Source organism: Centruroides vittatus, unplaced genomic scaffold, assembly GCF_030686945.1.
Source record: "Centruroides vittatus isolate TY-2023 unplaced genomic scaffold, ASM3068694v2 scaffold_149, whole genome shotgun sequence".
Taxonomy (NCBI): Eukaryota; Metazoa; Arthropoda; class Arachnida; order Scorpiones; family Buthidae; genus Centruroides; species Centruroides vittatus.
This window is the reverse complement of record NW_027122681.1, coordinates 134,511-148,813: the sequence shown is the minus strand read 5'-3', so window position 1 is coordinate 148,813 and position 14,303 is coordinate 134,511. Positions and strand designations below refer to the sequence as shown.

General features: G+C 33.9%; 1 protein-coding gene across 1 annotated transcript; it reads right to left on the bottom strand.

Moving 5' to 3' along the window:
* Positions 1–3,903: 3,903 nt before the first annotated feature.
* Positions 3,904–6,393, bottom strand: LOC136987341 (transport and Golgi organization 2 homolog). Its single transcript, XM_067285076.1, has 7 exons — positions 6,212–6,393; positions 5,359–5,484; positions 5,156–5,270; positions 5,020–5,093; positions 4,791–4,944; positions 4,612–4,722; positions 3,904–4,173 (listed from the first exon to the last, which is right to left on the bottom strand). Exons 1-7 carry the CDS (start codon positions 6,354–6,356, stop codon positions 4,017–4,019), a joined length of 882 nt encoding a protein of 293 aa, XP_067141177.1. The 5' UTR covers positions 6,357–6,393; the 3' UTR covers positions 3,904–4,016.
* Positions 6,394–14,303: the final 7,910 nt, after the last annotated feature.

Here is a 14,303-nt window from a genome sequence, read left to right as displayed (position 1 = left end):
TTTGAAATAATTGTAAATAGATAGTATATAGTCCAAACTCCAATAAGGGCCACATCTAAACGGCGGCCATTTATATTTCCGTCCGTAACCGTTGTCTGTAGTTGTATTATTCACTAAAATATCGCGTAATTCATATTTTTATAGTAATTTTAATACTTCTTTAATAATAATTAAAATTACTGTTAAATTTATAACCGGTTATCAATATTTTTAATGTTGTTATAATCAATAAATTGTAGCATTGTAGCAGAAGTATTAATAAACGTCTTGAGTGTCTGAAATTTTAAGTTATAAATTATGAATATTTACCGTATCGGAGCAAGTATCCGGTATGCTTGGAACCGAAAGTGGTACGGATTCCTGGATTATCCAGTTTACTCAGTTACCGGCAGCCATATTGGAAATGGTGTCGTTCCCCCTTTGGGTACTTGCGGATTCGCCACTGGAATCTACTAAATCGGGGATGGACAACTTATGGCACGCGTAAACATCGTATTAAATAACACTATTTGGTGATCAGTCTGTGAAATGCACTCGTACGTTTAATGTATTAAAGCATATTATTTAATTCTATACATAAGATAAGGTTAATGTTACCTGAATTTGGCCAGAGGGACAAGGTCCAACATATCTGGACGGATTACCTCAAAACTTTTTGTAGTTTTTCGACCCGCCCGGATTCGATTTTGGATCCCGAAGCGGTGAGCTGCACCTTAATCGCTCGGTCATCCGGCCTTCCATTTATTTTAGTGCATCATATGCTCCTGCAATATTGGCAAGATCTCTTTTGCGACTTTATAAATGGTTAAATTAGGCTGTATGCTGTAAAACAGTCACGAGCAACCCACGAGATCCCGGTATGTTATACCCGAGGCTTCAGCGACGTGATATTATTTTCCTGTTTACTACCACGTACCATTATGCATCCCAAATTAGGTTGATATTCTCGAAGAACATTCAAACCAAGCTCGATTAGTGAAAATATGAGAATAAACTATATATTACTAGTCTGCGTATCATTAGCATTTATCATTTTAGTACACTCAAACTTCAATGTAGGGTCATAGTTTGTTTGCCCGTGAAATTGGCAACAAATCTAACGTGGGCCTAAACCGAAGGTTCTCGCACGATAAAAATTATTTAAAGTAAAAATCTATACGAAACTTTGAGGTTTGAGAGTTACATGATTTATTGGTAATAATACCCTTGCAGTACTAAGGTAAAAGTAAGGAATTTAGGTATAATCGAAGGTAAAGAAGATGGGAAGAATGGCGACAAGAAGAAGAGCAACGTCCTTTGAAAGTCTTATATTTGATAATTCAGAGATTACGAAGAATACTACTGTTTCACAGTGAACAGATCTAGTCATAGATGGTTCACGTGGGTGGCGCTCTATCGACGTTTGACCGTACCTAATTTACCGGCAGTTACGGAAGTATGTTAGTAAGCAGGCTCAAAGCGTTCAATTCTGTACGAAAATATACGTGAGGCCCGTCAAAAACCTACAAAGTTCACTGTAGGTTTTTGACGGGCCAGCAACCAGAAAAAGTCCACATTGTGGGCCTGGCCAAGCCCATAATGGGCTTGCTAAAGGCCCTCATAGTGCCCACAGGCCGGAAAGAGTTAAAAAAATCTCCAAGAGAGGTCGCTCATCTCTGCTACAGTAGACATATTAGAGTACGGTCTAAGGAACAACACGACACAATACAGTAAAGGAGGAACTAAACTGATACAAAGTAAACGTTTTACACGTTGTAACATTTTTTTTCTATTTAAATTGCTAAACGGGAGGAGTTAAAACCACAAATCCCCGTTGCACGGTCTTGACCCATATGTACGTCGTCTTTTAATCTAGCGGCTTTCTAGAACACAGTCGTAATGTTTCTCTAAACGTTTCAAAATGTTTTTGTTAACATTATTAGCATTTTTCCGGGTTTTGCAGTTCAAGGATTTTCGAGATAACCATAATTTTTACATTACAAATAAAAGAGGGAAGATTTAAGAGTGTCTTTTTTTAAAGAAAAGGTCGTTAAAAGTGACATCAAAGACCTTAAGAAAATTCATTTCCCTTCTTTAATGATAAAAACATTCAAGTAAATATTAAAACTTAGCATATAATAACAATTATTTGGAACTAGTTTCATTGATATCACCGGAAAAATTTTAATGATTATCCTCCCGTAATCAGAGAGGATAAATATTAATATTTTAATTTATAATTTTATAATTTACAATAAAAATAGTATGCAGAGGGATACTTTTAATCAAGTTACATAATCTAGGGCAGGAAGGAGCCTCAAAAAATAGTCGAATCTGCTAGTGTTAATTGTGGTCCTGTGGGTGTAAGCTCCTTGTGTCTTTCGTTAATGCGTGGGTGTAAAGATGTAAGAAATTATATGTATAAACATATATTAATTTACTGATGGGTATCGTTTATCCTTTCGTAGCTTACCCTTATAGCATCGTCTCGAAATTAATTCGTTCAATGACAGACGGTGCTGTAGGGGCTCTATGTGGATGCTTTGTAGTTGAGGCTATATTGTAAATTCCAAGCCTCGATTGTTTTAATGCATATAAATGCCGTGTTGGCCTTGGGAAAAGGCCATTTAGTATCCATAAACACCGGCGGGAGTTCCGAATCAAGAAGATAAATTTATATTTCGAATAACTTTTATATAAAGACATAAAAAATAAATTAATAATAGCGTTATTCGAAAAACAATGGTGTTTTTCAGGCGAGAGAATAATTAAAGTTATTATATGTAACTAGGACCAGAGATAAATTAATTTATTACGTCCCATTCGGATGCTACGACCCTCCGGCAAAACACACTAAGCAGCTGAAGTACGGCATAGGAGCGCTCTGCCAAGGGCATCAACGACAAGGAGACACCTTGAACCCAAAAGGAAAAGTTTTTAATTTTCACTAAGAAATTGTTCTGAGAAGCCGAGGTATATTGTTTATAAACATCACAAGTTACATCGGTGGTGCCCACCAAAGGCTAAGTGGTATTTGGTGGTTGATTCGCGTCTCGCCAACGGACCGGCCACGTGGTTTTATTCACATTTGTAACAAGTAAATAGGGGTCAGTTTCCCATAGAAATTCCTCATGGCAGGTATCTCTTCCTTTGTCAGATCGCTAATGTGTAAACAAATAAACCTAGACTTAATCCCCAAGGAGTCCCAATTTCCATTATCAACAAACGACAGAAAATCCATGACTTCTAGCCTACTCTGCAAATATAAAAGAAACTAACGAACTGTATTCGTCCATTGCCCCGTGCAACTTCGCTGGACGTTGATCGAAACCTCATTCTTTGTTCCAAGGCCAAATTACCCACCATGTGCGAGCGCTGATCCAACGTTGAAGTTTGAAGTAGAATTTGAAGCTACTTGATAATTCCCTGTTTTATAGCTTGTGCCCTCAGTTTTTTAAAGCCTGGTAGCCGGATGGCCGAGTGGTCAAGACCTACCGCTCTGGAGGCCCGGAATCGACTCCAAATGGGTCGAAGCTGCCCCGGAATTTTTTACGTGGTGGTATGTCCATATATGTAGGGTCCCGTCCCTCATCACTCGATGGTGCCATTTTGGACCTGGCTAAATCCACTCGTTTCGTCGAGTTACATAACTCCACGTTAAATATATCCTACCTCGATAGTGCAACGTACGGAACCAAGGATTTTGTAGTTTGTGTGGTTAATAAATGAATGAATGTCGTAAACAACATTACAATAAGTTATACGTGTGATAAATACAATTAAACCGATAATAATAATTATTTCAAATACCAAACGAGCAACCGGATTCTTTATCGGGCTATAAAAATAAATTATTACTAAGCAATTCGGCAAAAGTCATGCCGCCAGGCCGCCATCTCTTGTTAAACAACAGTACTACTCCAATTTTATTTTTGTATTTAAGTATTTTATTTTTCTGTATAAGACACAGCAAATAAATATATTTTTTAAATACTAATTCTTAATATTATCAAATTTTATAGAGGAATTTCGCACGGTTACAATCGCGATTCCACTCTTCTATCGTCTTGAATAGTAAAATGCAGTCGGGTGGTTATCCATGATTCTTCAGCCGACACATCTATCGGTTCTTGCATAGTTTTCTCCACATAATCCACTTTACCTGATCGATCCACTAAAATTATTGTGTGCGTCCTGAAATATATAGCTTACAGTTATACAATCAACCATGCACAGAAATCAAATTATGGATTCAAACCGACATGGCCGCCCAGAACGTAATGGAAGCTAGGGCAAAATATATATTAGGACTATGCAGAGTTTTAATACTTGGGCTCCAGGTAATTTGCGCCCACCAGTAGCCGAGTGGATAAAACCGTTAAACACTGGTTCGCGCCTCGTCAATGGGCCGGCCACGTGGAATTTACCGTGTTTTCTTCAATTTAGTAACACCTAAATAGGAGCTAGATTCCCGTTAAAGATTTCCCGGGAGACATCCTCTTCGACAGATCGCCCACTTCTCGCGTAGCCGTATACGAATAAAACAGGGCAATGCAATTTGCTCCTTTTTCCACTCCTTTCTGGGCGTTCCTGCAAACGGAATAGTCAAAAATACAATTTATTCCGAAATACCTCGATCCGTATAAATTTTCATGATCTTTAAAGTAAATTGCGCTGAAATGCCTTAGAAAACTTTCGGACAATCCTTCTCCATCTTTAATTAATTGTTCGTCCGGATAGTATCTTCAAGAAAATATATAAATATATTTTATATAAAAATGTAGACAGGAAGATAAACTTTATAAACTTACTGTTTGTTATCTCTTAGCATTTTGAAGAGATCCTCGATGAGTAACTCCTTAGAGCGACTCTTATTCCTGAAAAGTACTTCTTTGAATTTCTTTCGAGCCACTTTCAATTTCTTCCAAGGAGCTTTCGGGGCGCTGTTGCCGAAAATGTGAATGCCTAAAGTGCAATTATGCTGTACAAATTCATGCTCAAACTTCACATTGACTTATTTTAAGAGCCGCAAAGGTTTACCTGAATGCAAAATGGAGGGAGGATCATCTGCGCAGTTTGTGTAGTAGGATCCTGTCACTTTTCCGAATGACGGCCTGCAAATTATCTGATTAATACGAAATTCTTCGCGAGAAAAATACTTTGAAGTGTTTTTTACCTTATGTCTACAGTTACCATAACAAAATTATTGTATTGATCGGATTCTTTTTGTAAATTTCTGAGATAATTCGGTCCACTCATTTGACTTTTCAGATAATCCACAACTAGAAAACCTTCAAGCGGATAGTTTGCAATACATTTATTTATAAGAATTAAATTCGTACATTTAATAATTGTTACGTTAATATTTATTTATTTTACCTCTTGATGTTTTCTCCGTAATAAAATTTTCAATTGGTTTAATCTGATTCAAAATGCAGGCCATCTTTCCGTGGATGTCCATGGCTAACCACGTTCCTCCTTCGTTACCTTCTTTGAAATCCATTCCTGAGTTAAAGATTTTTGTGAACAAAATTTGGTAGATACGGGTTGGTCCGAAAGGTCAGTTAACCGTGTTTTTTTTTCAAGAAATTCGGCAGTTTTTGCAAAAATTTATCCACTTGAGTCAAAGCAAGAAGGACTTCATTTTCGGCAATTCTTGCAAAGTTTGTAAGCAATTGAAGTAGTTATACGAGATAGCAAGTTCTTACAATGGTGAACTGACCTTTTGGAATCCCGTATTTGTAGATAGGGCGTTCACAGAATGTCACAATGAATTAGATAACTTCTAGTTGCTGTTCAGTGACTGAACAGTTCATTAAGCTTGGTATTAATAGAATTGCTCTACTTTCTAAACTACTAAATAATTAACAACAACAGTAATCTACCAGCAGGGGTTCATTGATGATTTAGATTGCTTGATGGTGATGAGTAAGCCATCCTCTCGAGTAATCTAATCATGTTAAATAGCGGAGGATCCTACAGTCCACAGGGGGGCACCTCGCTTGTTTGGATGTTTATATCCAAACAGCCAGTCATAAGGTATAGTTTTCGTGCAATATAAAGAAAGGTCCATTGAAAAAAAGGGCAGTTTCTTACATTAGTGGAGCCTAAAAATGTTTTAGGAAGCCTTAAAGATACAACTGAAGAGTTAAGCACTGTAGGCCTATAAATACCATTCTAAATCATTTTAACGATACTAAAATAAAATTATTCATTGAAAATCGTGTCTTACCTCCGACAATTTCGGGATTTTTCTCCCAAAAATGGCAACATCTGCTTGGTCTTTCATAGTATTCGTCCCTGTTGAAGGCTAATATAACTAAATATTCGTCTTTTTCTTTAATTTCTTGATTCAAATAAAGGAACAACAGGCACATGATGTAAATACGCTTCTAAATAACATCACTCTCTCTAGTCTATAAAAATAGGGCGAAAATTCGTGACGTCAGAATCGACTTATTCGTGATAGGCGGTTGAAAAAAATTCAAAAATACGTCATTGAAGTAAACTCTTTTTGTATTGTTTTAAGTTCAAGGATATTAAATAAGGAAAATCTACGTATTAGAATGTTGATTATAATTAAGCATTTATCAAGTGGTAGTCTTTTTAATCCGATTAACGGTAGACTGTCTCACAGCTAAACAGGTTTAATAACTCATTTATTATTTATTGGCTTTTTTACATATGCATTTCGGATCAGTGTTATCACTCCTGATCCCTCCTCAGTGCTACAAAAACAAAGGTTTTATATTAACACTACTAACGCGAGTAAGAAAACAATAAAACTCTTTAAAAAAACCTTCTCCGGTACCTTTAAGTTCTTCATATACTCCCCAACACCCATACAGCACTCTCCGAGTTCTGTTTACATATCCGTTTGACAATATTGTTTATTTCCCTTTCACCAGTGTACCACAGTAATACTACAAGTGATTATAAAGTTTTTAATGTAATTAACAATTCAATATATTTTTATATACAAAGTTTTTCAAATATTCCAAACCTTTACATTTACAAAATAGTTTTATAACACTTCTAAAATAATCCAACAAACACTACATTTTACAATTCTAGAACATTTTCCAGTACAGTTTTCATACTTCTACAATAATACCACTTACATAAACTATCGGCCTGTTGCGCCCTCTATTACGTAATACCACTGCTGGTCGATTTGCATCCCATTTGACAAATTTATTAAATCATTATTATTATTGTTATGTTTTATTATTTCTACGTGTTCTTTAAATCTTCGTTTATAGATATTTTTTCTATACTTTTTTGTTGGCATAATCTTTTGCTTTGTTTTGTAAACCTTTGTTTTTGTAGCACTGAGGAGGGATCAGGAGTGATAACACCGATCCGAAATGCATATGTAAAGAAGCCAATAAATAATAAATGAGTTATTAAACCTGTTTAGCTGTGAGACAGTCCACCGTTAATAGGATTAAAGAGACTACCTCTTGATAAACATAAAATACAGCTACTAAAGAAAGTTTAATAAAAATTTGAAAATATAAAAAAATAGAAGTAACGAACATGCTAATAACCCTTACTAAGAAGGTAGAAACGTTAGAACACATCAACCATTTCCGGTGTTTTTTGAGGGAAGAATATACTCCAAATACCTTAAAATTAAGCAAAACTATTAGAGAGATTATACCAAAACACATGATTTGGAAAATCGAAAGGAAAATTATAAAAGCAGTAATAAAAAATAAAAGTAAAAAATGGAATAATCTAAAATACCAATTGCGTAGAGTATTGCGTCGACATGATTATAAAGATAATCCATATAAAGGAATTGCCAATAACTATAAGTATAAAAAAGATTTAAAGTTGAAAAAACTTTTTGGGTATCCAACCCCTAGAGAAAGGAAAGAATGGGGAAATAATTTAATTATTAATAAAACTAACATACAAATCCCTAAATACATTAAAAACTTTCTCATTTTAGGTATGAACTTTAACTTACCTACAAATAAAATAACGGTAGATTTAATAACTGACATAGACAAAAGTATTAAAGATCTGCCTGTTAAAAAAGAAAAGAAAAGTGACCTTATAGGTTCTGTGATACAAGACATGAAACACTCGCACCAGAAAAATAAATATAAAGTTAATAAATATAGAATTAATTTAAGCAAAACTAAAAATTTTTTAAAAACTAATAATTTATCTATTATTAAGGCTATAAACAAAACAATCAGTTATTATTCCTGTATCCCAGATACTATAAAAAAGAATACATATATAATGGACTTAAAGAAAATATATACAAGAACGAGTAAACAAAGCGAGTGTCAGATTGAATTAAAAAAATTAAATTATAAATTCATACTTAATAACTACCCAAAGCATTTATTAACGAGTTGGCAAACACAATATTATAAAAATAGATTCAATATTAAAAACAAGAAAGACACTAACCATAAACCTTTCCCTTATATAACTAAACATATATATGAAAAGTGTTCTAAATCTCAGCTACTAAAGAAAATTTAATATAATTAATTTTAAGCAATTAATTAACTTTCTATCAGATTATTAATTGGCATCTTCCTTAATTAAATAAATTCATTGTATAAAGAATTATAGCTTGGATTTTATTAAGTTATAAAAATGATTTTCTTTACCTGAGTAGTGGTTACGTGGGCCCACTGGCGCGTTATGGGCCCAGGCGAATTTGAATGAGGGGCTCCCATTTTTTAGTGTTGACTTCCGACATTGTTTTATGAAAGATTGGTTTGGGCCCCTTTTTGGTGGGTGCCCCAGGCGACCTCCCTTTTTGCCTATAGCCACTGTCTGGGCCCGGAAAGAATCTGTATAATAAACTTCTAATTATAAAATCTAGAAAAGTATTTTGAGTAATTGAAAGCGCATAAAGAAGAAAATAAGAGATAGAAAGGCTCTGGAGGTCCTATTCTGTAGGTCAGTGTTTGTTTTTCACCGTCTAATTTTATAGTATACGAGTTATATTAAGAATGTAACGCATAATCTATGAGAATGTTACATTAAAAAGTTGTAAATTCTCTTAAATTTAAGGCCCGAGTTATTCGTAAATGTGGATCCATCCCTCTCTTAAAGCCATATAAAATTAATATATATATATACTATTTTCATTTTTATATAAAAGGTTAGTTTTTGGGGCACTCGGAGGGTCGAAGCTTGGACCAAATTATCTCTAATTGCCTGGATTTAATGACTTTAAAGTTAGTTCGCGATTCACTGATTGAGTAAAGACGACGTTGAGGAATATAAGAGTATTTCGCAAGGTAATTCTGGAGAAATTGCAATGTACAGTACTTGTAGTACAGTGCATGGCATAAAATCTATATAAGTATATTATGAAATATAAAAAGTAATAATAATATTCATAAAATCGAAAAACTTTTAATATATATTTAAGGAAAAATCTTTCTATCTTCAATTTTTCCTGTGTATTTATTTTATGAAGTATAATAATAATAATAATTGTGTAATAGTGTAATAGGATTGTGTAATAGTTAAATGATCAATTAAAGAAAAATGAAATCTTTAAATAATCGTAAAGATCATTTAATTAATCTTTCAATTAACTTTAAATCGTTTAATTCAAAATGCAGCCTGTGTACGTTCAGTTAACCTTTACGTATCACCTTTATATATATATTTAAACCATTATACAGCAAAGTTTAGCCTTCGTATATTTAATTAATCCTTTATAAAGCACAATATAGCCTTTGTATTATGTGTTAAGCTTATATAAGGCATAGTTCCATCTTAACTTCTTGTAAACGACGATTAAATTATACGAAAATAGAATTTTAAATAATCTATTTTATACCAAAAATAGAAAATTCAAATTAGCCCATGCCAATTATATATATATATATATATAAAATGACATTGGAATTATTAAGAATATAGAAAATTCATAAGTAAAAACTCTCAACTTCAAGGTGAAATATTCGATTTTACAATAGAAATTACAAGAAAAATTAATTAAAAAATAATTAAAAATTAAAAAAACGAGTTATGTTTTAAAAACAATTTAAAGTTTAAAAAGTAAAATAAAATAAAATAAAGCACAAAAAGCCCGTTAAGATGTTTTTTCTGTTCAGTATTCTCCCGTCCAGCATCCATTCATCCAGCATCCTCCTATCCAGCATCCTCCTATCCAGCATCCTTTCAATATACAACTCTATAATGATATAAAATTAACTATTATATTAAAAAAATACATAATTTATTTTAAAAAATGCACGCCGGTTAGAAAAAAAATAACAATTTTAATAACTCCGAATTAAAGGAAAACGTACAAAAATGAAATTTCTAAGAAGATATTCAATAGATTTTTCACTTTAAAAATCATTTTAAAAAGTAATTAAAAATTTACAAAACCTGTATAAAATCATAAAGGAACGAATTTAAAACTTAAAAAAAAAATGTAAAATAAAGATTTAAAACTTCGTTAAAAATCCAATTAATTCGGCGCCTTTTTGTATAAAAACGCAATTAAACGATGGCCTAAAAAAAAAAACAAAATGGAAAATTGTATTTTAAAGTAATTTAATCGAAATTCGAAATAAGTGAGAGTTATCGGGGACGATAACTGCATGGGAGAGAGTGAATCACCTCCCATGCAGTTATCATCCAATGCACCACGTGATTAATGGAACCGCGTGATTTAAGAATGGAGAAGCGTAAAGTTGATCGAACTTAATTAAAATAAAATGAATTTTTTTAAAAAATAGAGCGTGATCTACCCTATAAAATTAGTAACACGTTTTAAAAACCCATCAAGTACTTTCTAAGAAATACATTTTTATATATTTATTACGAGTGTCATAAAATATTTTATGACATTTGAGTAATAAATAAGTGAATAATAAATATTTTTATGTAATAATTTGTATTAGACCCTTCCGTATTCGATGGGCCAGCCACGTGGAGTTTCCCGGATTTTCTTCGTCTAAACGGGGGGAGCTAGTTACCCATATAAAGTCCTCCCGGGTGGAATCACCAAATGAAACCCCTCGAGGGAGCGATAGAACCCATTTTGGGTATTACTGGCCTAAAGGTTCGGAAGGGAGTGAGCCGAAAATAAAGAAAAATTTAATTTAATGGTTCAATTAATGTGTTATTTAACGTGACTTAATGTCACTTTATTCCATTTAACAAAGGGTGGGACGGGAGAAGGTCAGTGAGATCGGTAATAATCGGTAACCAGGTGGTTTTTAATCGGCTTCTGGTGTACAGGTGAAGAACCTGTGGATGGGTTCTTATTTATAAAGATTCGCTTCCCTGCCTCAGACATGTTTTCATTAAATTATACAAGAATATAAATTGTTATCTTATTCTATCCTTTCAACACTGACATTGATTAATTTAATGAAAGACAAAGTTGAAACAAGTTAAAATTAGAATATTCAACCGTTAGTTCCCATTTATTTTAGCAATAAATTATAATTTTAAAGTATTTTTATGTGTCATTATAACAAAGTTTAGTGTTTTAAACTCGTATCTTTTACGGGAGGCCCCTATTTAGGTGTTACGCTCGTAAACTCCACGTGGTCAACGTTTTAATCTGTAAAATATTATTGAAAGAAATATAACAATTTTTATGGTAGATTTTTAAAACACGGAGTCAATGGTTAAAACAATGGTCAATTAACCATTATGGTTTCAAAATGGCGGCTCGTCTCTGATTCCAACAAGACACAAGGCGCCAGCACATAGAGCAAAGAAGACCTTGAGAAGCTGACCAGATTCTGCTCATTTACCTTACAGTTTAGACTTGGCGCCCTGCAGAACCATTTTGTTTGTTTTATTAAATTACGGCAACGCAACACTCGGGCGTTCTGCCTAGGGAGAGAGAGGTCTCTTTAAGGGTAACTGGCCCATATTCGGGCGTTACAGACGTGGAGAAAACTAGGAAAACTTCGCGTGGATGGCCTGTTCTGGAGAGGCGCGAACCCACGACCGAACTCCCAGTGTTCAGGGAACGGAACTTCTTGATCACTGGTGGGCGCAGAACCATTTTGACAATATACAAATCATTGACAATATCCATACGAGAACATCGGATTGAAAGTTTGCAACAAAGATGGCGAGATGTACTTGATATTGATGGTGATTACCTACAAGACCAAACTGTAACCGCTATTGGTTTAATTGTCAATACAGTTTTATTCGAAATGTCAAAATTTTATCCTTACAACCTGTTACTAGGAGTGTCTAAAATAGTCAAGGTCTTTCTCGTCCTGCTGGAGATGGTGTTCGTATCAACTTGTCATTGCTACCATTTGGGAATTTAAATTATAAATAACAAATGTTATAACTGCTCATTAACTCAGGGTCATTTTGTAATTATAGAGTATTTACAATTTTAATAAATGATCCTATTTGGACACAGAAATGTGATGAACAATCTTAAATATATTTGATTCTACGGACGAGAATATTCTGAAAACTATAAAGCTGTGTGAAGAATTACTATAATAATCGGTACAATGGGCCTTTGAGATCTCGGCCTGAGTGAATTGAGTCTAAATTACTATATCTTAGAGCAGGTGTCGGCAACCTATGGCACGCGGAACAATTTTCAGTGGCACTTTGATTGAATAGAAATGCGGTAAAAGTTATATTTTAATTATTAATTGCACATTTAAATGAAAGCTATAGTTCAGTGTGGGCCGTGGCGCATTAAAAACAATCTTTTGCTTGTATGTTTATATTACAGCTCAAGCGTTTACTCTTTGTGTTGCCATCTACGTGTTGTGCATGCTCCCCACATGTAAGAATATAATCGAATTAACAATTTAATCATTGTAATCGGACGAATTTTGATAATATATATAACAAAATTGGTAGAATCATGTTGGCACCCTGAATAACATTATGCATTAGTTTCGGCAGAACACCTATAGAAGGTTGTCGACCCCTGTTTTAGAAAATGTCATGAATAATTCATAAAATACACACTGGTAATTATTGTATTATATTATTTTTGGTTAATGTTACTTATGGTTCCAAAATGGCGGCTCGTCTCTGATTCCAGCAAATAGAAGAAAGGAAACAGTGGGGACGCACGTTCTAACCTAACCTAACCTACTCTAATAATTTTGTTGGTAATAATTATGGTAATTTATTAGAATAGGTTAGGTTAGGATAGAACGTGCGTCTCCACTATTTCCTTTCTTCTATTTGCTGGAATCAGAGACGAGCCGCCATTTTGGAACCATAGGTATATTAATAATAGTGTACAAGGTGTAATAATTCTACATCAATAAAGAGTGGGGATGCCGCACGAAAATAATTATCGTGTTCGGGTGCAACTGTAGGAAAAAAGTTGAAAAACACTACCTTAACGCTCGGCCATTCGGCTATTAACGAGAGTAAATTAACGATAACGAGCAATTATTTACTGTGACATAGTCACAATGCCAGCCTGCAATTTGAAAAACTTCTAGACCTATAAATTCTCACTGTTTGACCCTCTGTCTTTTCTTAATCTCAATAAGGGAATAACGTAGATGAAAGACGAAATCAGATATGAAAACCTTAAGGGTAGGAGGCCCCGATATATGAACTTCGAACTAATAGTTTCTTCGTAATTCACCGAAATTCCCATATCGTGCACAATTAAAAGTGTTTGGGTCGATTTACTTATAGAAAATTCACCGCTAAAACAACGATACAGTAACCATCACCGCTTGTGCACAGAAGAACAGATGAATAAACAGGTTCCAATGTTAGGTCACACTCACACACGCTGTCCGGAAGCGATTCCCTCCATTACAAGACACAATGCTTATTTTTAGAAGTACGTGATTTCCACGGTTTATAGAAAGTTTCTGATTAGTTTATTCGATAAATTAATAAAAATACTGTATCAAACCCCCTATTCGAATTAAACAACTTGATTTAACATGTAAATCTCTACGATAGACGACAGCGGAGAAAAAACACTTGGAGTTATCCCGGTTCGAGTTATTAATCGGGTTTCACTGTATCTAGCAATAAAAATTACTTCGTAATGAACAAGAATGGAAGAAATTGCTTCTGTGATACCAGTCACGGGACTGATGCAAACACTGGACAAGTAATTCCTGAGTAAAACACACTTTACTTTTATGTACAGGCCTACGAAGCAGTAAATGGCAGTTTGAAAAATAACCAATACCGCGCTGTATTATAGTTATTACAGTTCGTTAGGAGCGCACATTTTCATAAAATATAAATGACAATTTTCTTTTATTCGAGAATAAGGCTCAGTTGTATAAGATTCTTTTGTTTTCTATTTTATTTCCTTCCATTGTTTTCCCAGGTATATTTCTTCA